This window comes from Onychostruthus taczanowskii, unplaced genomic scaffold (genome assembly GCF_017590055.1).
Source record: "Onychostruthus taczanowskii isolate IOZ18803 unplaced genomic scaffold, ASM1759005v1 scaffold103, whole genome shotgun sequence".
NCBI lineage: Eukaryota > Metazoa > Chordata > Aves > Passeriformes > Passeridae > Onychostruthus > Onychostruthus taczanowskii.
Genome location: NW_024496858.1, coordinates 1,157,304 through 1,178,192, shown reverse-complemented (window position 1 = coordinate 1,178,192; position 20,889 = coordinate 1,157,304). Strand labels below are relative to the sequence as shown.

General features: G+C 41.3%; 1 protein-coding gene across 2 annotated transcripts in view; it reads left to right on the top strand.

The window, feature by feature from the left end:
• PELI2 (pellino E3 ubiquitin protein ligase family member 2) overlaps positions 1–20,889 on the top strand; it is a 66,301-nt gene that overhangs the window by 20,980 nt on the left and 24,432 nt on the right. Inside the window, exons 2-3 of one of the 2 annotated variants that reach the window (XM_041413289.1) lie at positions 3,540–3,669; positions 11,848–11,916. In XM_041413289.1, the coding sequence (XP_041269223.1) occupies positions 3,540–3,669; positions 11,848–11,916 (199 nt within the window). The remainder of the gene's footprint in view (positions 1–3,539; positions 3,670–11,847; positions 11,917–20,889) is intronic. The other variant, XM_041413297.1, reaches the window with a different exon arrangement.

Below are 20,889 nucleotides of genomic sequence, written 5' to 3'. Positions count from 1 at the left end.
CTGAACTTAAAACATAAATCTAGTTTTGTTTCCCCTTCCTGTGAACCAAGGAGAGAAGTAGTGGGAACGAATTAATAAATGAAAGGTGAGATTGCTGCTTTTGGCAGCAGCGTGGGACCACACTGGTTCAGGGAAGGTGAAAACAGAGTGTAAGCACAAACTGAATTTTGCTATGTGTGGAGGATGTTCTACAGGATTCTGCCAAATATGGGGTCAGAATGTACTTACAAGGGAAGATTTACTCAAGTCTGACTTTGCTTCTGCAGCTTTATTGTCTAGTGAGCAGAGATGTGCTGTTTGACTCACTAAAACTATGGAAACAACTGAACTTCAGCATCTCCTCTGTTTATAGCCAAACCTGTCATTTGGGATGGGTTTCATCCAAAAATGACAAGGTGTGCTGTAGATCTGTTAGTAATAGACAAGGAAAGCAAAGTAAAAATTTTTTTTTTTGTCTGGGGGAAATATTACCAGTGAAAATCAGGAGTTGTTCAGTTTTAGTCTTTTGGGAGGTAGTTTGCATAGGTATGCAGAAGTATTTAAGTTTATGATGGCTTGTATTTTGATAGCATTGTAAAAAAAAAAAAAATCAGCTACATGCAACACCTTCAGTATCAGCTAGTAGATAGCTTAGTTCTAAGGATGACTTCCTTGAGTTGAAGTCAAACTTTCCAAGGTGCAGGTCAGGATTTGGAGCTGTTGTGTCAAGTAACAGAACTGTCATTTACTCTTTACTGCTGTCTAGGCTGGATTTTTTTTTAAAAACAAAGCCGAAATAAACATAAACCAAAAAAGCTTGTGTAACAAGCCTTCTGACAAATAGTTCAAAGCTTGTTGCTAATCTCTGAAGTAGACAAGTCCTTGTAGTAGTACAAGTAGTACAAGACTTGTAGAAAGTAGGAACTTGCCACAGTGGACTGTGGGAGAGAGCATGTGTGGTCTTGCTCTCCAGACAGCCCTGAATCCAGGAGGAGGAGAGGCTTTCATTACACATCCCAGCCATGGGAAAAGCTTAATTGGAGTTTGCAGCTCATTGTATACCAAACTCTTCAAGTGTTTGATGTAAATCTGTAGGAAACTGGCTTTGGTAATTATGGTGCCCATAGCCCATGCCAGCACCACTCCCTTATTTGCAAGGAATAGTGCTATCAACTGAGATAATTATCCCAGGAGGTTTCATGATGCAGCTTGTCCCAGTGCTGCTGTCACTGAGAAGCATTTGGGAAAGTACAGGACTGCTCCTTCCACATGTGTTGGTCTGATGAACATCTGAAGAACTTCCAAAGTGCCCCACAGATCTGTGTGTGGGCAGGGTGCTCTCAGAAATTACTGTTCTGTTGCTGTAAAGTTGTTTTTTTCCTAGTTTATTTATTAGTTGGAAATAACATTTGCTTCAGGGGTTTTGGTGGGTGAAGGAGAGTTCCAGCTGCAGGTTCTTTTGGTAGTACTGGCCTTCTTGAGAAGGAAAAAGCTGTGCTTGTGTGCTGGTCCCCAAGCTGATCCTGGAGCTATTGGAAGAGTGCAAAGGAGAAGAGAAATGGCTCCTGCTTGTGGAGTGGCTTTGTGAGAGGAAGTGTTTGGTGATGGGGAATTTGTGTCCTCAATCCTTGTCCCTTCTCCACACCTGATTCCATCCTGTTGCTGCTCAGAGGGAGACACTTGGTGCTCGCCCAGGCTCTGCTCCGTGGAAGAGAGGAGAGCGATGGAGAGGAGAGGGCAGGGCAGGTTTTGTTGTTCTTCGTGCCTGTGCTTAGAAAAGCTGACTCAGCAAGGTGTGGGCAGCTATTCCTCCTCCAGGGTGCTGAATCCAGCTGTGTCCTGTGGGCCAGCTCCTGTTGGGAAGGAAGGCAGGGACAGGCAAGGCTGTGGCAACAAGTTAAAACTTGCTGGCATATTCCTGGTATTAGTGTTATTGAAAGAAAGCATGTGCATATACCCAGGGAGATTAAAGTGCAGAATCAAATAAGTCCTATTTAAGCTGCCTGTGGAACATTTTGATGTATCTTTCTGGAGATTGGTCTCGTGATGAGGATCCACAGGCTGAACTTCTCTGGAGTAGAGTTTATAACAAATTTCCAAGGTGCAAGTAGGCCTGGCATGAAACAGTAGTGATTTATTCCTGTTGGTTTTGTGCTGTGTTAGGGACTCTCCTTTAATATTCCAGAAAGACCCAGTAGTCTTCCCTATGAAAATGGGAGTGTGGGAGGACAAGTTCAGCTGGAAATCTCTCAACTCTCTATGTGGCTTTAGCATCATGTATTAAATGTGCATTTTTAAAATGTCTGGGTTTTAGGTTCTAGAGCAGTGAGATTTGAGATAATTTTTATCTTAAATCTATTCTGGTTTGTGCTCAGTCATTCAGCAGTCCTGCCTTTGGGATTCCTAGAAGGGTAGGAGGCTCTCCAAGTGCATTCTCCTGTTACACAAATAGTTACACAGACAGGATGTAATGATAAAAAAAAATATTCTGGGTTAGTGCATTGCTGCCTCTTTCCTTTTTATATTCTTTTTCTGCCTGCAGTGTTAACCTGTAATCATAAAGACTGTAGGAGAGGGATACGTGAGATCAGTGTAGAACAGACCTCACCTGTAAGACAGAAGAGATTTATCAGCGGAATAACATCTGTAGTTTCTTGGGCAAAAGTCTGAAATCTCTGAGGATCAGACATGGGAGATTCAGTAAAGCCCTGAAAGCTCTTCCAGCTGGGAGTTGGCAGGAATGGTGGTGAAAAGCCTCTACCTGACCAAAATCTTGGGGCGAGGTGATGGTGAATTCCTTCCTTGTGCATTGCAGAGAAATTTCCAGTTGATCCCTTCCCTGGGGAAGGAGCTCTGTCCCCTTGAGGCTTCAGACTTCTCTGAATAATTAATCCATTGGGTCTGTGTCCTCAGGGAGAGATGAAAGAACTGTCGAGGGCTCCTGTGTTACACCTGATAAAGAAAGTCATTAGTGAGGCTTCACATAGTCACATAAATTAAAAACACTTGCATCCTCTTTCCTTAATAATTAATAGATGAAGCCTTTAGGATTAAAGTTTTGTAAAAAATGGGGGAGACACAACTAGAAAAACATTCTATATGAGTAATATTCCTTTCTCATAGTTCTGCTTGCCCCTAAATTACTTTGGTTTTCCATGTTGCCCCTGTTTTTCCTCCAGTCCTGCATGAGGTGTGGGCAGATGGGTGATAGGGTAAAAACATTTTAGAACTCCTCATGTTCTGAAGTTAAGGTGAAGATGTAGAGTTTGTTCTTCTACATTCCTTTGTTTTTAGAGGTGAAGAAGTGTCTCTGTGGCTGAAAAACTGAGTATTTCATTTGTAGTTAATTACCTTTTAAATGAGAATAAAATTTCAACCATTGGTAGGTAAAGAATGTTTGCTCAGTTCAGGAAACAAAACTTAGCCCGATTGTTACTTTTTTTTTGTTTTGCCCCATGCATTTGATGATACCAGAATATTGTGGCCAAATCACCTCTCTCTCCTTTGCTGCTTTCTGAACTGGTGTTTTTTTATGCTAAACTTTATTCCTTTATTTCCAGGTACAATGGATCCCTCCCTAATGGTGACAGGGGGCGCAGGAAAAGCAGATTTGCCCTTTATAAACGATCTAGAGCAAGTGGAGTTAAACCCAGCACTGTCCATGTCATCTCTACTCCTCAAACATCAAAGGTAGGTGACACTGGGAAATCCTGGGTTTGGATGATCCTCAGTGGAGAGCAACTCAGGTATTGCTGCTGATTTACCTTGCTGCCAGTTTATTCTGTGCTTGTAGGATACTTTTGTTCAACAAAGAGGCTGCAGTGGATTTGCTTTCAAGGGTATATAGCTTTAATCCAGTTACCTGTTTAAAATAATCTGTAAACTCAGGTGTGAGATAATCTGACCTTCCTGCCCCTGTTCAGAAAGCTGGCTGTCAGTGCTGACTGTTTTATCTGAGTACATGGGATAAAAACACAAAAAGTATTTTAGTTTCTTTCTCACTGGAGTGATATTCCTTTCCTCTTTGGGAACATAGCTGACATGCTATAAAAAATGTTCTGATCCCTTTGGGCCTTTTATTTTTCTTGCTAATAATGGTACTGTTCAAATTTTTACCTGAAGTTTAGTGTGGATGAAGGAGGAAAAGCAGCAAAGTTAATATATTAACGTAGTAACATATTAGTGTATAGAACTGTCCAGGTCAGAATTCTGGTGGTGGAAGGTATTTCAGGCTGCAAAAGCTCTTCCTATCTTGCTTCTCAAAGCCTTTTTCTTAGGAGCAAGAAGTGAGTAGAGTTCACACTAAACTGGAGGGGGAGTTCTGTGGTGGCACTCACACAAGAGGTTGGTTTGTATGAATCGCACCTCACTGAAATATCTCTTGGGACAGAGAGAGAGAGAACCTACACCGTGCTCAGAAATGTGTTGTCTGACTTGGACCAAGAGAAGAAGGTTTTTTAATACATAGTATGGGAGTGTTTTATTTTCTAATACACAGTATATGCCTGAACTTATCAAAATACACAATATCAGAGCTTGTTCTCTTTGAACACAGTATAGGGCTTGCCTGCTGCAGATAAATGTGGAGTCTTTTGGATTAAAAGTTACAGGAAATATTTGACAGTGTTCTTGTTATCAAAGCTTTTGTGAGTTAAGTCTTCCTGATGAAATCAACCTTCAGAATAGAGCTGTAGTATGTCTTGGTAATTCTGGTTTGTTGCTTAAAATGTAGCAAATGGGAAAAAATGTGTTTTATGTAGTGGATGAAAATATACACGTTCTCACTGGATGATCTTAAGCATTTGGACTGCAGATAGTATTTCAGCATTTGAGTTGCAAAATATTTAAACACCTGGCAGACACCACAAGGAATCTGGTTAATGTTCATCTGTGGTGTTATTGTAGTGCAGATAAAATATGTGTGCTGTACAAATTAGTGCCCTTATAAAGATAGCAGAGGATCTGGGACATTAAAGCCTTTCCTCTGAGCATTTGGATTTGGATAGATGTGTCAAGTTGAATGTATTTTGCACTTTCTCTGAACCCTTAGAAAAGAGCTTTTGTGTATTTGTGCTGCTGTCTGGGGCAGGGCTGGTGGATGTGTGCCAGAACAGTGGTGCAGTGGCTCTCAGTGAGTGCTCTTCCCATGCACAGAAAGGACACATTTTAAAGATGCTGTCATCAGCTTTTCTCTCATCTTAGGCACTAGAGCCTGAATTGTTTTACTGAGAATTGTTTCTGCATGTAACTTTTGTAAATGCCTGAAGAAACCTAGGCTAATAAAGAATGAGCTGCTTAGTTCTTGGAAAACAATGGGCAACTTGACCTCAAAAGTTGAGTTGTGCTCTGTCTTTCAGTCTTGTATTAAAGAAAGATAAACCAGCAGAAACTTGTGCTGCATAGGATGTTAACAAGTTTCCTGCCTTTACATCATTAATTTTAACTTTTCAGGTACCAATTTTCTGGTTTTTTTACTTGTCTGTCACTGTAAACTGAATCTGACTAAAAAGACAAGTGTAGGGCACTGATACTTTTTGGGTATTGGATTTAGCAGAGGAGGGAGAAGTCCTGACTGTCTCCATTGGTTTTGTCTATGACCAACAGAGGCTTGAATAAGGTGCATGGCTGGTTTTGTGCTGATTCCATTAATGCAGCATCTCAAGAACTGTAGCTGTCACCAATTTTAAGTTTGTGTGTCAGCCTGAACACTGCAAGAGATGGAAAGAGGATGCTTGTCATGTTCCATTGTCCCTGCTGTGCAGGTGTCAAGGACAGCTGGAGTAGCAATGGCTTCAGTAGTAAATTTAGCTGAGCTAATTGCATATGAATCACTGCCTTTTGTTTTTTTGAGTGCTTGTTTTTTGCCACTCTGCCTTCTGAGGTGCTGAAGAAAATTCAGAAATATTTGGCCTTTTGAGGGTATGGGTATATTTAGGGGAAGAGCAGTGCATAGGGTATTAAGTCTCAAGTTTTTTCAGAGTTGTTGTCATTGTTAAAATACAGAGGAATCTTTTCAACATTATGCACTGGACTTTAAAACCTGTTTTATTAACTGTGTGCTTGGGCACCATTCAGTGAATTTTGGGGTGTTCCCTATTGGATTATTTCCAGCATTGTCAAAATTGGTTTTACTGTAAGAAAGAGCTTAAAATTCTTCTACTGTCTGAAGCTTTTCTGTGTGGACATGTCTGGAGTAGGGGTTTGGGGAATGGAGGACTGTGAGTCTTCATTAACTGAGTATGGATCTTAAGATTTTAATAATCCCCTTTGTTGAGTTAGAGAGTTTCTTTCAAAATCATCCCATCACAGGAGAGGCCATTCCTTGCCTCTTGACCTGGGTCTCATGATGAAGAGGAAGGTTTATCAGTCATGATAACAGAATTTGTGAAAACCTTCCTCTGACTACCAAACTCACAGGTGTAAATTTGCTGTTGGCTCCTCTTAACATAGTTAGGGTGATTTTTATTTTCAAGCTATTGGAGCTGTTTAACAAAGTCAGAAGTCAATTGTAATGTCTATTTCATTTAGTTGAGTTGTGTTAACTGTTGTTTTCATGTACAATAATTAGTGCTGTGAAATTCCAGTCAATGTCTGCTGGTGTCTGAAATGATTACAGGGTTTACTTGGGCAGAAATATTCCAATAAGTGCTAAACTTCAGGTGAGAGTGGGATAAAAGGTTGTCTTTAGAATAATCACCTGGGAATGATGGGATGCTGAACTGGACTTCACTGGGTTTTGGGAGGAATAGGGGAGGCTTTCATAAGGGTTTTTTATATTTTGGGGGTTTGAGACTTTTTTTTGGTTGGGGATATTTGAGTCTGACAGGGAAAGAAGTGTCTGACTAAATATGAAACTGGCTTAATACCACTGTGGAATAATATTTGAAGTTCTTCAGAGGATAGTATGTTTTTCTTGCAGATCTTAGGCAGGTCAATAATATGCTGTGGAAATAAAACTGTATAATCCCAATTCCTGTTCCAGTCCTTATCCAGTCTCTTGATTCAGTGCATCACTAGCTTAACACTTTGCCCTGTACAAGCACAGGTGAATCTTCACTCCTCATTGCTCCTCTTCATGACCATCCCTGGCTTCTTGCTGGATGTTTTTAGTTGGGATTCTTTTTGTGGAGCAGTGGGAGAGAACTGCCCCAGTCCCCCTATGAGGGAGTGCTGGCAGCTGGCACTAACACAGAGCTCACTGGTGTTACTGGAAACTCGGATCGTGGAATCCCCCATGACTTCGCCTCTGCAAGCATTTGGATTTCTCTGTTGACTTCTGATGCTTCAGAATTATTTCCCATGGACATGAAGTTTACAGAAATGAAGAAGGGGCTTTATGTGCATGTGATCTACTTAAAGTATGGCGTTAAGAAGCAGGAATTGTTGACAGTAGCCCTCCAGGATTCCCCAGGATTACTCTGGAAATGTGACTGAATTTCCTTGTTACAGCATGAATGGTAATTGAGACTCCAAAGTATTGAGTCAGTGAGCAAGAGAATACAACTGCTGAGCATTGGAAGGACTCCTTTTTAACAAAGGAATGTTGAGCTTTCTTGAGTGATTGCATGTGTAATAGTGACTCCAGAAAAGATTCTAAATACCTTTTGAATTGCTGAAGACTTGAAAAACCCCACCTTTAATACCTTTTTATGGCGGTGTGTCTTGGTATTTATTATGTCTGTCTTTCTTAGGATCAAAGATTTCCTCTGGTAACCTGTGGTAGATAAAGGCAACCTGTTTTCTCCCCTATGAAATTACTGTTTCAAGCTGACTGAGGAAGATCTCTCTTGACTTCCAAGTCCAATTACCTGCCGAGTTGGCTTCTGCTTTGTGCTATCACAACAGCAGCTTGGATAGTCACTGGCTGGGTTCCTGCAGCTCTAATCAAGTTTCCTGCTGCTGCTGGAGAAGAACAAAACACAGCCATACGAATAATTATTAGGTCGGGGAGAGAGCTGCAATTTGTGCTTTGAGTGATGAGAGAAAATGCAAGTATAGGATTCTTGTGATTAGTTATCTGCTGTAGATATTGCATCTGCTTTGACGTACTTTGAATTGCGAGTAAAAAGGCCACAAATCCTCTTGGCACTGACAGCTTTTTGGTGTTCATGCTGAATGAGAGCTGTAGAGCTCAGCTGCTGTCAGGAGGATGCTGTGTCTGTCAGTGGCTTCTCTCTTTCCTGTTGGGCTTATTTATGGCCTAATCAGTTCATGGAGCACTAATTTGTTCTGAAGTAACTTAATCGCATAGGTGTCTCAAGAGCCCTGGCTTGTGCAGAAGCAGCTTTTTCTTGGCTCATCAGACTGAGTCTGCTTGAATAATGGTTTCCTTGGTGTAATGTCCTTTTCTTCTATTAAATGAGCATCACATTAACATGCTAACTCCCTACCCCTGTGCCCTTGCAAATGGCAGGGAATGGTTAGGCAGGAGAAGATGGTTACACCAGTTTCTCTGGTAGGGCTGAATAAATAACAACCCTTACTTGGTTTGAAACCCTCCCTCCTGAGCTTTTGGGTCATGTCAAAGGTTTTGGAAAATCATTTTATTGTGTTTTCTAACAAAACCCAGATGTTTAGTGAAGGAAGGGGAATTAAAAATTGCTGAGGTCTACAACAATTATTTTTTTATGGCTTAATGTTGTTTTTTGTTTTCATGCTCTCCCTTCAGAGGATAAAAAAAAAGATCAAAAAAATGCTTTCCTTGTAAACTCTCTTTAAACTACATCTGCTCTAAATCAATATTTTAGAGCAGATTCTACTTGAATGTGGTGCCCTTTGAAAGCAGAGGAAGATGCAGTGATCACCAGGGCTGGTATCCAGAAACTGGGGAACATTTCATTTCCCCATACGCTTCCCTTGGCTTCCCGCAGGGAGCCAGGCTGTGGAAGCACTGCTGTGCAGGATCTGTCACTTTGCAGCTTCCTTGACCATGTCAGAAATAACCTGGGGAGTGTGGACTTGTGAGAATGCAGAACCAGGAAAAGGAGAAGCTAAATCTCAGCTGTGGTTTAAATGCTGTAGTGTGAGGTCAGACGCTGCAAATCCTGCTGCCCATCACGGAATGTCCTGGATTTCTGTGTGCCACAGGAAAAGTGAGGAGTAGGATTTGTACTGGAGAGGGCAGAGCCACTTGTTTCACTGGAAGATGAAAACTTCACAGCTTGAGCTTAGTGTAGCATGACTTGTTTAAAACTGTCTTGTTCCAGTTTGACTGGCTCCTGCATGCTTCCCCACTGATCCCCAGAATTTAGAGTGGAAATTTTGGACCACCTGCTGTAGTGATGAAGCTCTGTCCTGTTTCATATTTATTCTGTTTGGACTCTCAATTGCCTGGAATGGACCTGGTCTTGGAATTGCATGTCTCCTGAGAGCTGGGCTGCTCTGAGCTTCCTAAAGGTCAGGCAAACTCCCCAGTCTGGTGTGGATCAAATGAAGCTGGATGGCCTGAGCATGGTATTTCTGTTTTTCTATTTCATAATATTTCTGCCTGCCTGTGTGCTGGTACTGCCTTTGGAACTTGTTGGGGATAACTCACTCTGCAAGCTGGCAGTACTGAGTGAGTTTCTCTTTAGAGTATGAAAGTGGTGGGGATCTGCTGTGGTGTTCCAGGGGTTGGGTGGGCTGTGCTGGAGCACAGCTGGGAGCAGCCTGATGACTGCAGGGCCTTGTGTACAGCTGTAAGAGCCTGGGACTGTCAGCATCTGTAATACAGGAATTCCTCTTCTCTGTAAGGGTTGTTTCATGCTCAAAAGAAAGTGCCATGACAAGGGGAACATGGCAGCTGATGATGGATATGCTTTTCCTGTTATCTGAAACAAAATTGTCTTAAATGGATGGAGCATTGTGTTTTGGAAAAGTCAGGTAGTGTGTACTCAGAGTATGGAATAGCTCTCCTGGAACAGGGAGTTGGAACTGCATCAAAGAGGAGAGGAGACTTCTCTGCTCCAAGGCTTTGTTGAGAGGCGCAATTATTTTGAAAACACAGAAAGCAATTGAAGCATCATGGGCCAAGAGTAACTTTCCAAAGAAAGAAACAGCTGCTACTCCTGTTTTACAAATTAGAAAATACTTGTTTTCCAGAGTGCTTAGAGATTTTGTTGATGGAAAGAAGAAAATCTAAATATTTCTCTTTTTGGGAGTCTCTTATGACTCCATCTGTAAAATGAGTAATGTTATCTGTTTGCCAAGAGAAGAACTAAGAGGGGTGACTCTTGTGGCATTCAAAGATTCCTCTTTCCACTCTGTAGGTCTCTTGTTTGAGACATGTTTATGCTTTCTTTTGGATGTAGATTTATTTTGTTTTGAGGTCTTGCTGGTTTGTTCCTATTCAACAGCAAAGACCTCACAAATATTTTAGGAGAAAGCAGGGAGTACTTTATCCTGATAATCTCTTTAGAAGGGATGTATCCCCAGCAAAGTGCTTATGGCTGGATGCTTCATTGACTGGATGCTCCAAGCCCTTCAGCTCTGCATGCAGAAATTATCTGGCAGTCATAAAGCAATCCAGAATTCTTTAGCACTGTGGCTTTACTTCTACAAGATCATTATCTTTTTTTTCTTTTTTTTTTTTTTTTTTTTTTTTTTTTTTTTTTTTATCATCCCTGAGGTGTCCTTCCATGAAAACAAACGAGTCCAGCCACTGGACCTACATCAGAGCTTGTACTTAGGTGACCTCTGTGTCAGACTGAGTGTGTTCTGTACAGACTTGCCTTGAAATTCTGCATGTCTCTTGTCCACAGTGATTCTGCCAGTTCTTCAAGAAGTTCTGGACTCTGCAGATGCCTGCTGTGAGATAATGCTTGTGGTAATCTATACTTTGGGCTTCTAATTTCAGTAGCAGCAGATGCCTATCGCTTTGACTGGAGGAGGCTCATTAAAGGCCCAGCACTCTCAGCTTGCTCTGTTCAGTCTTCCCTCAGCTCTGAGGGATCTCCCTTCCACTGAATTCACCACAGCCAGGGAATGATGGATGCTTTCTTCTCTGCTTTTTGGTACCAGCGAGGGGTATCACTCCCTGGCCACCTGAAAAACTCTGGACTTGGTGTACAAAGCTGAGGATTGCACATTTCTTGGGGACTGAGAGCAAAGCCAGTGTGTGAACAGGGATCTCTCAAACTGGGGTCATCCTGAATCGTTGCACTCTCAGCCTTGGATGTTGACAACAAATACCACTTTTGCAGTCCCAGAGATTTTCCTGGGAACCTCTCCTGTTTTGTAAGTTTAAGATACTGAGAGACACTTTTCTTTCTCTTTTGCCCTAACCCTAAGGATAAGAAAAGGGGAAGCAAGTACAGGTTTGATTTCTATGTATTTAGTTTTCTTTCATGACGCTCATGTGGCCAAAGAAGCTGTTTCCAGTAGCTGCACAAGTCTTTTTTTCCTCCCAGACTTCACAACTGATTGAAGGCTTAGGTGACACAACACACCCAGTTAGCAGCTTAAATAACTCTTGTGTCTAAAACAATTCTGTTCAGCATTGGTCAGGGGGGTTCTTGAGCAGGGGAATCTGAAAAGAATATGGAACTTCCCTGGTGAGCTAAACCACATTTTATACTTGCACTACAGCAATGCAAATTTCTGGGTTTTATTGCTAACCTCAAATCCCAGAGAAGTTTAACAGAGGAGATGCTTTGTTTTGAAGTATCAGATGACCTCTGAAAATCCGGGGTTTGTGGGACCAGAGCATACACATTTACACCCTGGTGACCAGGGAATTTCTGAACCTGTAGCAGCTTGCTTGTTCTCCAGCTCTTTGGGAAATTCAGTGGGAGCTGTTCTTTGGGTAATGAGTTAGAGCCTCTGGGGATCAGAGCTGTTCCCTTCCCCATACAATGCTCTTCCTAACAGTGCTGTTGCTGTTTCTTTCAGCTTTATTTCAGCTGCGCGAGTCCAGAATTCCAGAAGAGACAATTAAAGAGATCAGATGTTACAGAGAAGGTGAGGGAGAGGTGTTTTTTGTGCTTGAGGTTTTTAAAGAGTTTGTGAGTATTACTAAAGCAGAATTTCTTCTGTATTTCATAAATGCAGATAAAATTCTGTGAATGATCAAGAAACCCTTCAGTGGTTATGGGCTGATTTCTGTAGTCTGCACCTTTGAGGCACTGGACTTTAAATATACAGCCCTAACTAGTTCTGAATTTTCTACAAAAATGAGGAAATGTTGAAGAGGACAGTGAGAGCAAATGCACAAAAGCTGGAAGGGGTCCTGAAAAAAATTTTGGGGAGGCTTTGTGGATTACTTTTGTCTTGTAGCCTTCCTATAATGGCATTTAACATGATAAACTTTGGACAAGAGGCTACAGTGTAAAACATGCAGAAGTTTTTCCTCCTCCCTGTTATCTCTGCATTAGCATTTGGTTTTCCACACCTCTGTCTCTGCTTCAGCCAAAGAATCTTCCAGTGCTGAAGGTCAGGAATGAGGCAGTGCCTTGGTGGTCCAGGTGGGAGGCAGGGAGGACAAAGCTGACCTTGCTTCGGCATGGGCAGCTGCTCCCAGATTGTTCCCAAAGAAAAGCTGGCCTTGGAAAGCTGGATTGTGAAACTTGTAAAAGCACATAAAGTGTTCTCCCTAACTGATCCCTCCTCCTCCTCCAAACTTTCTCAAGTCTTTGTTTGGTGTTTTGTCACAAAAATTGACTCTGTTGCTACTTGAGTATAATAAATAAACTGCAGAAGTCAAAACAAAATGTTTGCAATTTTGTTCGAGAGACAGCCCATGCTGAATGTCTTAAAATATCCCTGTGTTATGATCTTGCCTGTTACTGGAAACTCTCTAACTCTCATTTCCTTGGTTAAAAATACCAAGAGACAACATTAAATAACCAAGGTATCTTTGCACTGTAGTAGCAAATACTGCTGGGGTTAAAAGTATCACTGTGCCATTATGTGATGCGTATAAAAACAAGGCTCTTTCTGAGGAGCCTTTTTTTCATCTCCAGATGAAGATGTACTTGCTAAATTTAGAGGTAAGTCTTTGATTTTTCTCTGACTGCTGAGAAATTCTGTGTAGGAATTCTCTGATTAAAATTGAGCTATAATGCTAAATAAAAATCTATGTGTGTATTCCAAATACAGCATGACAAGGAAGAACACCATCATACAGTGTGCACTATGTATGCACTGAGGTTTTTCCAGGCTGAAGTAGTAATTGGTTTTTACCTGGTGGCAGTGAGTTACCTCATTTAGTCTTAAAAACCCTAAACCACTTTCAAACAGGAGTGTGGAGGCACCTTCCTCAGTCAAAGGCTTTGATCGCTTCAAACACATCTGTGAAAAGGAGAAGATTTTGAAATGTACCAACTGATGCTTCTGCTTCAGGTTGGATTGGGGCTGTGCAAAGGCTGGGAGATGGCAGTTGCCTTCACAAGTGGGTGTTGGAGTTTCCCTGGAGCTGTAATCCATTCTGTTCAGTGTTTACCAGGCAATGTCTGGCTGCAGCACTGGTGATGGAGCAAGAATGTGATTTGGATGATTTCTGATGCCCAAAGAGCCTTGCTCCCAGCTCAAGGGTAACAGTCCTGCCTAGATTTATTCTGAACAAGGAGCTTTGCATTAGGTAAAACCCCACAGAAACAATGCTGAAGGTCCAGCAGTGGAGACCACCCTCCCCTGTGGCAGCCCAGAGGAGAAAGCTTGTGGAAAAAGCAGTGCCAGGGTCATGGAGGCTGAGGCTGGAGCCTGTGTTGGAACATTTGCTCTGTGGGAAGATGCTGAAGGCTTGGCTGGGCAGGTTTGGGCTCTGCAGGCTCAGGGGGGGCTCAGCTGAGCAGCATGTGCTGCTTTAGAGCAGCAATAGATTTGGTCAAGGCTGCAGTGACTCAGCTGTGTCCAGAAGGCCATACCAATTTTGGTAGCTTAGTTGCTGATCCAAGCCTGGCTGAAGGTCACTCCAGAAGGAACTGTAGCCAGTTTGTGTACATGGGATGTTTGACAGCTTGGGAGCCTCATTGTCCTTCAGTCATTTTTCTGCCAAAACCTTGAGTGTCTGCAGAGTCATTTTCTGAACTCCTGCCAAGATTTGGGTACTCTTTGTTTTGAAGTCAAGGAAGTTGTCTTCAAGGAAATGTCATATCCAGAATCATTTGTTAATTGTGCATAAATGGTGCCTAGGCTGTCTTTTAGCAGTACTTTCCCAGCTTTCACTTGCCAATTTGTGAAATGTGTTGTTAGCACCAGTAGAAGTTCATAAATCACAGATAGAATCTGTGTATCTAATCAGCCTGTCCAGTGTTCCAGGATTATCTCAGTCTTGTGTTTCTCAGGCTTGATGAACAGGAAGGAGAGAGCACTTAGGACACTTGTTACTGGTACATGATGTCTCTTCTTTATCACTTATATAACTTTTCTTCCTGCTGTGCATCAATGTGTATTTGAGGAACAGTGAAGATAAAAAGTAGATTTTCTTTGAAAAATTCTCCTCATTCAAATATTATGTACTCACAGTCCCCAGATTGGTAAAAGCTTGCACATTTATTTGCCATCATGGTTTGCTGTTTATGTGCTTTCTTTATTTTGTTTTTCTTTTTTTGTTTGTTTATGCTTGGGTCTAGATAGCATGTTCCTCTTATTATTGAAATAGATGAGCAGTGTTGAAGAAGACTTACAAACTATTGGGAGGGAGAATGTAATTTACAATTATAATTCTTTCTCATTAAGCATTCACTACTTTTAAATCTATTTATTTAGTGCCTGCTAATTGTAGGCAGTATGATGATGATTGAATGCTTTTTCATGCAGGCTCATGGAGACTTTGTAGTGGAATAAGATTCACCTTTGGAATTCACTGAGATAACTTTGTCAACAGCAAGAAATTGCATGAAAAGTGGAAAGGCCAAGAATGTGCTGAATGTTTTGGCATCATCAGTACTGTATTAATCTAATTTCTGATTGTGCCTTGCTGTACTAGTTCTCTGTTAATAGTTTCTTATACCAAAAGTATGTTTTGCTCTACAGTGGGGGAAAACACCTTGCCTTGAAAATAGGCATTGTGGTTCTATTAAAGTGCTTTTGGCAGAAACTAAGATTAATACCTGTCTGAGGCAGGTTGTGTCTCCTTGTCAAGTGGCAGATGGGTTGGTTGTCTGTGTAAACAGTGAGACTTGCTCTCTGATGTGGTGTTCTTGCTGCAAAATTGTTGGGCTGGGACTTAATTCCAACTTCACCAGGATTTTAAAGCATCAAAAATTGGGGCTGAAGGGGTTGAGTTGAGCTTTTTGATAACTGACAGACAGATTCTGGTTGTGGAAGGATGTATAATATGAACTTTTTATGAGGATGACATTTAATGTGGAAAAAACCTGACATAGAAGCTTGTGCTTTGTCTTCTTCCCCTTATGCATCACTTCCTGTGCGTCTTATAAATGCAGACACAATACAGAGTGTAAAGAAGAAATTGATTTCATTAATTGGTTTGTAAGCCTGGGTTAAAATCCTGCTGTTATTTTCCTTCTCATCAAACCTCTCCTCTCTTCTCCTGCCACTGACCTGTCTTGTGCTGCTCCTCTGCTCCTTTGTCCCTGGGAAGTGAGTCTAGACGTTGGTTTTTGCTTTTTCTGGTTGGCCTATCAGTGTGATGCCTTTGAGCTTTTTAGGAAAACATTGCTGAACATTTTCTTTCTGGAAAGAAAAATGTTAAAACTGTACTCATGGGGCTTTAAAAGAGAATTTTCCTTCTCATTTTGCATTTAATATATAAAACATGTATACACTGTGCTTAGCACTCACTACTGCTGTAGAGCCTTGCTCCTACTGGAATACACATAAAGTAAAAATAGGCTGGTGTGCTCAGGAATTGTGAGATTTGATATGTCCCAGTTTTTATTTGTAACAACACTTGCACTGTGTTAGTCTGTCACTCCATGTTGGTAATATTTTGATTTTTATTTCTTTTCCCTGGAGCTGGCAAAAGGAGAACCTTTGTTTTTGCCATAGAGAGTTTCTTTGCTGGTCTCTGAACACAAATTGCAGCAGTGCACCAACACAATGGTGGGGATGTATTGACAGGGTATTCCATATACTATTATGATAAATTCCATGTAACATTAGATCCATAAGAGATTTTTCATAATCTAAAAATGTAGAACTACAAATTCATCTCTTCATCATTTGTTTTGAATGCCTGTGTTCATCAAAGTTGTTCAGAGCCCTGATGGTTCTGGCTTAAATCCTGAAATCTTCACTGAGTCCTAGGATTGAATTTTCATGAATAAACAGATCTTAACTTTGGAAAGCAGGAAATGATAGGATTTTGTTTGTTCACGTTTTTGTGAAGGGGAATCCTGGCCCAAGAGACATGATTCTGTAATTAGAATATTAGTTACACTAGATCACCTCTTTCAGCTTTATTGAAAATCAGTGCTTTTCACGCTTTGCTAAGTGAGATTCACAGAGACAAGCACTAAAAATTACATGTTACACTTCAAACTCTTCCTCTATCTTGGTGTTTTCCTTGGTACTGAGGCCTTTTACTGCTGAAGGGAAAAATGTAGGATACATGCTGTTCTTTCATAGCTTTCATTTCCTCACAACTATTATTATTTTCCTTGGAAGCCAGTCTGAGCAGAAAGTGTCAGTCATGGGTCTGTGTGTCTGGTGGCACAACATTGATGTGTCATCTCCTGGTGTCAGAAATAAAATGAATCTTTCCAGGTCAGGACAGAATTTCAGCTCATTTCTCCCGGAGTGTTTGCACTGGAGAAGCCTCATAGTAACAACTCAGCTTTTTTTTTTTTCCTCCAGAAGGAATGTCTGCCTTTTGTTCTTACAACTCATTGTTCTTTTCTGAATGCCTTCCCCATAAATGCCGTGTGGGTTGTTTTGTTTGTTTTTTGCTAAAACTAAAAATCTTGAATTAATTTGTGAAATAATGTTTGAACTTCCTAACAGAAGTTAGTCAGGTCGATGTGCAGTGAGACAAAGCTGCAATTATCTCTATTTTTGTACTCCCAAGGGGCTTCATTACAGCAGCTCCTCTCTCCCTGCTGCCGTGTCCCGGCAAGGTGAGGTTCAGGATTCAACAGACACAACAAATTATTATTTTATCTGTGTGTGTAGTATTTCATCCCTGCTGATGGAACATTTAACTGGGGGTTTGTTTTTTGGTTTTTTCCTTGCTGTTGTTGTAGTAACAGGAAAATCTGTGCGAGTTCAGACAGACCTTGTATTATTGAATACTTGTTTGGTAGTTGTCTTGGCTTGAAAAGACAGGCGTCTGCTAAGGGAGGCAGGAGCCTCCTCTGAAATGGAAAATGTAAACCCCCTCCCTCTGAATTGTTATAATTTCCAAATTAAGGGGCTCTCAGGCAAAGATATGGGAGCAGGAATAACAGTTCTTTATTAGGAAAGAAAATAAATAAATAAAGCAACAGTGACAGAGTCAGAACATGCCCTGTCCCCCTGTGTGTCAGGGGGGTGGCACAGTCCCATCCCATGGGGGCTCAGCCCTCCTGCAGTGCCAGCTGTGCTTCTGCTGGAGCAGGGATCCTGCACAAGGCTGGAGTTTTCCTCTGGAGCTCCAGGGCTGCTGGAGATGGGCCTGCTCTTCCTCTGGGAATGCAGGGCAGGAGAAAGCTGCTCCTCTGGGCATGCAGTGGGCAAAGGCTGCTGTGCTGTTCCAGGCTCAGATTGTATCCAGGGAGGAATGCTTGGCTCCTCCCCTGGGCAGAGCATCTCCCCATGGGATGATGGAATTTCCTCAGCCATGCAGGGACACTCCCTGGCCATGGACAGCAGAGACCTCCTGGAGAGAAGATGGGCTGTGGGAGAGATAAAGAAAAGTGCCCAATGAACAGAGGATAACTGCCCCACAGACAGGAACAGAATACACACCCCATTTCCAGCCTAAGACAGAAGTGATGTGGCAAAAGTATCGACAGTTCTGCTGCATCAGCTCCTCCACTGCTGTCACCAAAGACAGGGACACTTCAGTCCCAAGATGGCTTTAAACTGCTCTGTTTCTAATATTGCTTAGTGCAATTTGACAGGCACGTAATGCTCTAACTCTTAAAGCCTCTAACAACAATTTCACGATGGACTAGTGTGGGTTTAAGCAGGCTTTCCTGAAGTTTTAGATTTGCTGATCCAGCCCTGAGGGCAAGTACTTAATGCTTGAGACCCTCCAGACTGTTAGTTACACTTCATAGTTAACATTTCATTCTTCAGGTAATGCTTTGTCTTTTCATAACACTTAAACCTCCTTTAATTTGACAACTTTAGCTATCAAAGCTGAGGTTTGAATGGCAGCACAAAACTGTAATAAGGATACATTTGGTTACAGACACAAAAACTGTCTTATATTTACACTTTCCACTGCAGAAAATTCTCTGTTGCACTCCTGTTGTTTCAAGACCCTTTAAATATTTTTTTTAACAAATCTTTTTTTTTCTGCTCATGTATTTTAGTAGGACATAGTCCTTTTTTCATAGTGATATCTTTTCCAGCATTTAAGTATTGAGTGCAAGTCAGGGGAACTGAATAGTTTATTCATGCATTTATAACTCCTTGTTAAGGAAATGTCTATAACATTTTGAAAAGAATGTACTTAAGTAGCTACCTGCAATTCACAGAGCTCGCTGCCTGGAAAGTGAGCTTTAGCTATTGTTCAATATTTATTTTTAGAAATTGTAGTAATGTGGAGAGGTCTATTCAAAATATTTTACTTAAAAGAGAGTATGTCGATATATAGATTTGGCAGGATGCAAATCCTGGCTTTCTCAGATGCTCTCAGCAAGGAGAGGGGGAAAAAATATACCAAAACCAGTGAGAATTAAATGCTCTGGTGTTGTGCATTATTTTGTTGCATTTGAATGGAAGATGGATTATATGACCCCAACCTTCTGCAGGTGGGATTTGTCACGGGTTGAAGACAAGGTGGAGTACCCAGGTGAACAGTCTGTGGTAAGCAGTAAATGGGAGAAACTCAGGTAGCAGGCTGTAGCCCCAAAATTTCCTTGCTTGCCTATGTAATAATGTGAGGAGTCTGACATTTCTGTGACTTGCTGAGTGTAAATGAGATATTGGTGTAATAAAGGACACTCTGAGAAGGTGTGTGAGGATGCAGTAAAGAGGAGTGAGGAATTCTAAACTATTTATCCTCATATTCATGAGGGAGGGATCAGTTCCTCATCCATTTGGGTTACACTGGATCCCTTTTCTGTAATGAGGCATTCTCTGAGTTTGCTGGGAGCAGGAGAGAGCCTGGCTGTGCCTTTCCCAAAGCTTGCACAGCACTTCCCTGCTGCCTTTTCATCCCTCTGCAAACATTTTCTCCCTGTGTTTGGGGAAACCAGCAGAACAGGAGGTGTCTGTTCACTGCAGGGTTATAAGGTGAGTCCTGGTTTATTGAGGATTTCCTAGAAATACCATTTTCTAAATGAGTGTGTTCCCAAGGATCCTAAGTGGCTAAAGAGAGAGGGAGAGAGCACCTGCTGGCTTGGTAATTGATTGCTGGAGTGAGAACAGTGGGGAATTCCTGAAGAGCTTTAATGGTTCTCTAGAGCTGGAAAGGGATAATGAGAGCCCAGGTCCCTGTGCAGGATGGGAATATGGCACCACTGAACACTGGTATGAAAAGTCAAAAAGAGAGAAATGGAAAGGAGCTTTAGGTGATATTATTACCTTCAGTGTTATCAGCTGGCTATTAATTAATTTAAATCCCAGTAAATTATTTGTGAAATTGCAATTCCTGATCTGGTTACTGATGGGATTCCATAGTAATAAGCAATTTTCCAGCATTTAATGCATCACATGAAAGAAAACCTTTGAAAAACAACAAAGAAAACACCAAATAACAAACCCCATAAATTTCATTTGATAAAACTGGTAGCAGTTCAAGTGTTAGAAGAGTAAATAAAATGAAACAGCTGCATGGAGTTGTTTGCCCATTTAAAAATGGGATTTTAAAAAAACCACATTAGTTAGAATTAACTATGACCAAAATAGTAACAAAGTGAAATATTTGGAGGATTTCAGTATGGCCTGTAGCTATTGCAGCAGGGACTGTGCCTTGGAAATGAGAGTTGTTTCCAATTGGTAAAAATGTAATTCTGTAAAAATGGATTTCTGGACTGGGATGAGCAGGGAATTGTGGAATTGAAGAGTCTGTGTTGATGAGGCTGCCTTATCCAGTACAGACCTGCTGTCAAGTGTTCAGAAGGATTCTGAAATACTGGAGAGGGTTCAAACAGGAGTAGCAAAACTGATTTGAAGGAGGGAATGGAGAGACTCTGCCTGGTGTAGCAGCAAATGAAATCTGGCAGCTGAAATGAGCTATTGCACAAGTTACTCACCACAACTGCCTGAGAAACCTGGCACAAAGTGCCTCAATTTGATTCTGAACTCCAGCAACTGCCTAGGAGTTTCCACATGCTGCTGTATGAAAACTGCTTTCTTTGAAGAAGTCTGGTTTGCTTTCAATTTAGTGTATTTTACACTTCATTGATGAAATCAAATAAGCTGGAAGCAGATTGATGTATTTTAGTCAAATGTGATGCACTTAAACCAATGTGGAGGACAACAGGAGGGCTTTGAAAAATAGCTGGTATGGGGAAAATATAACCTGATCAGGCAATTCTGTTTTAAAATCTAAATTAGAATTTCTTTGTGCTCTTTTGGCAAAAATATTAAGTGTGCGAAATATTTGGTTATTCTGAAGCAGGTGTTCAGGGCTGTCTTTAGGGTCTGGGTGGAGTGAGTTGTATCCCATTAACTATAGAGTTTTGAAAATGATGGAAAATATTCCTGTGTGTTGTAGTAGGCACTGTGTGCAGTGTGTGGAATGGAAGGGTAATGGCTGTTGTAAAAATAAATTAGGGCTGTTTGTGAATAAGTGCTAAAATGGAACCTTCTTTTTTTAGGTGTAGAAAATGATGATGCTTGTAGTGAGAGGAAAGCCTCTGTGTACATAATGTGGGG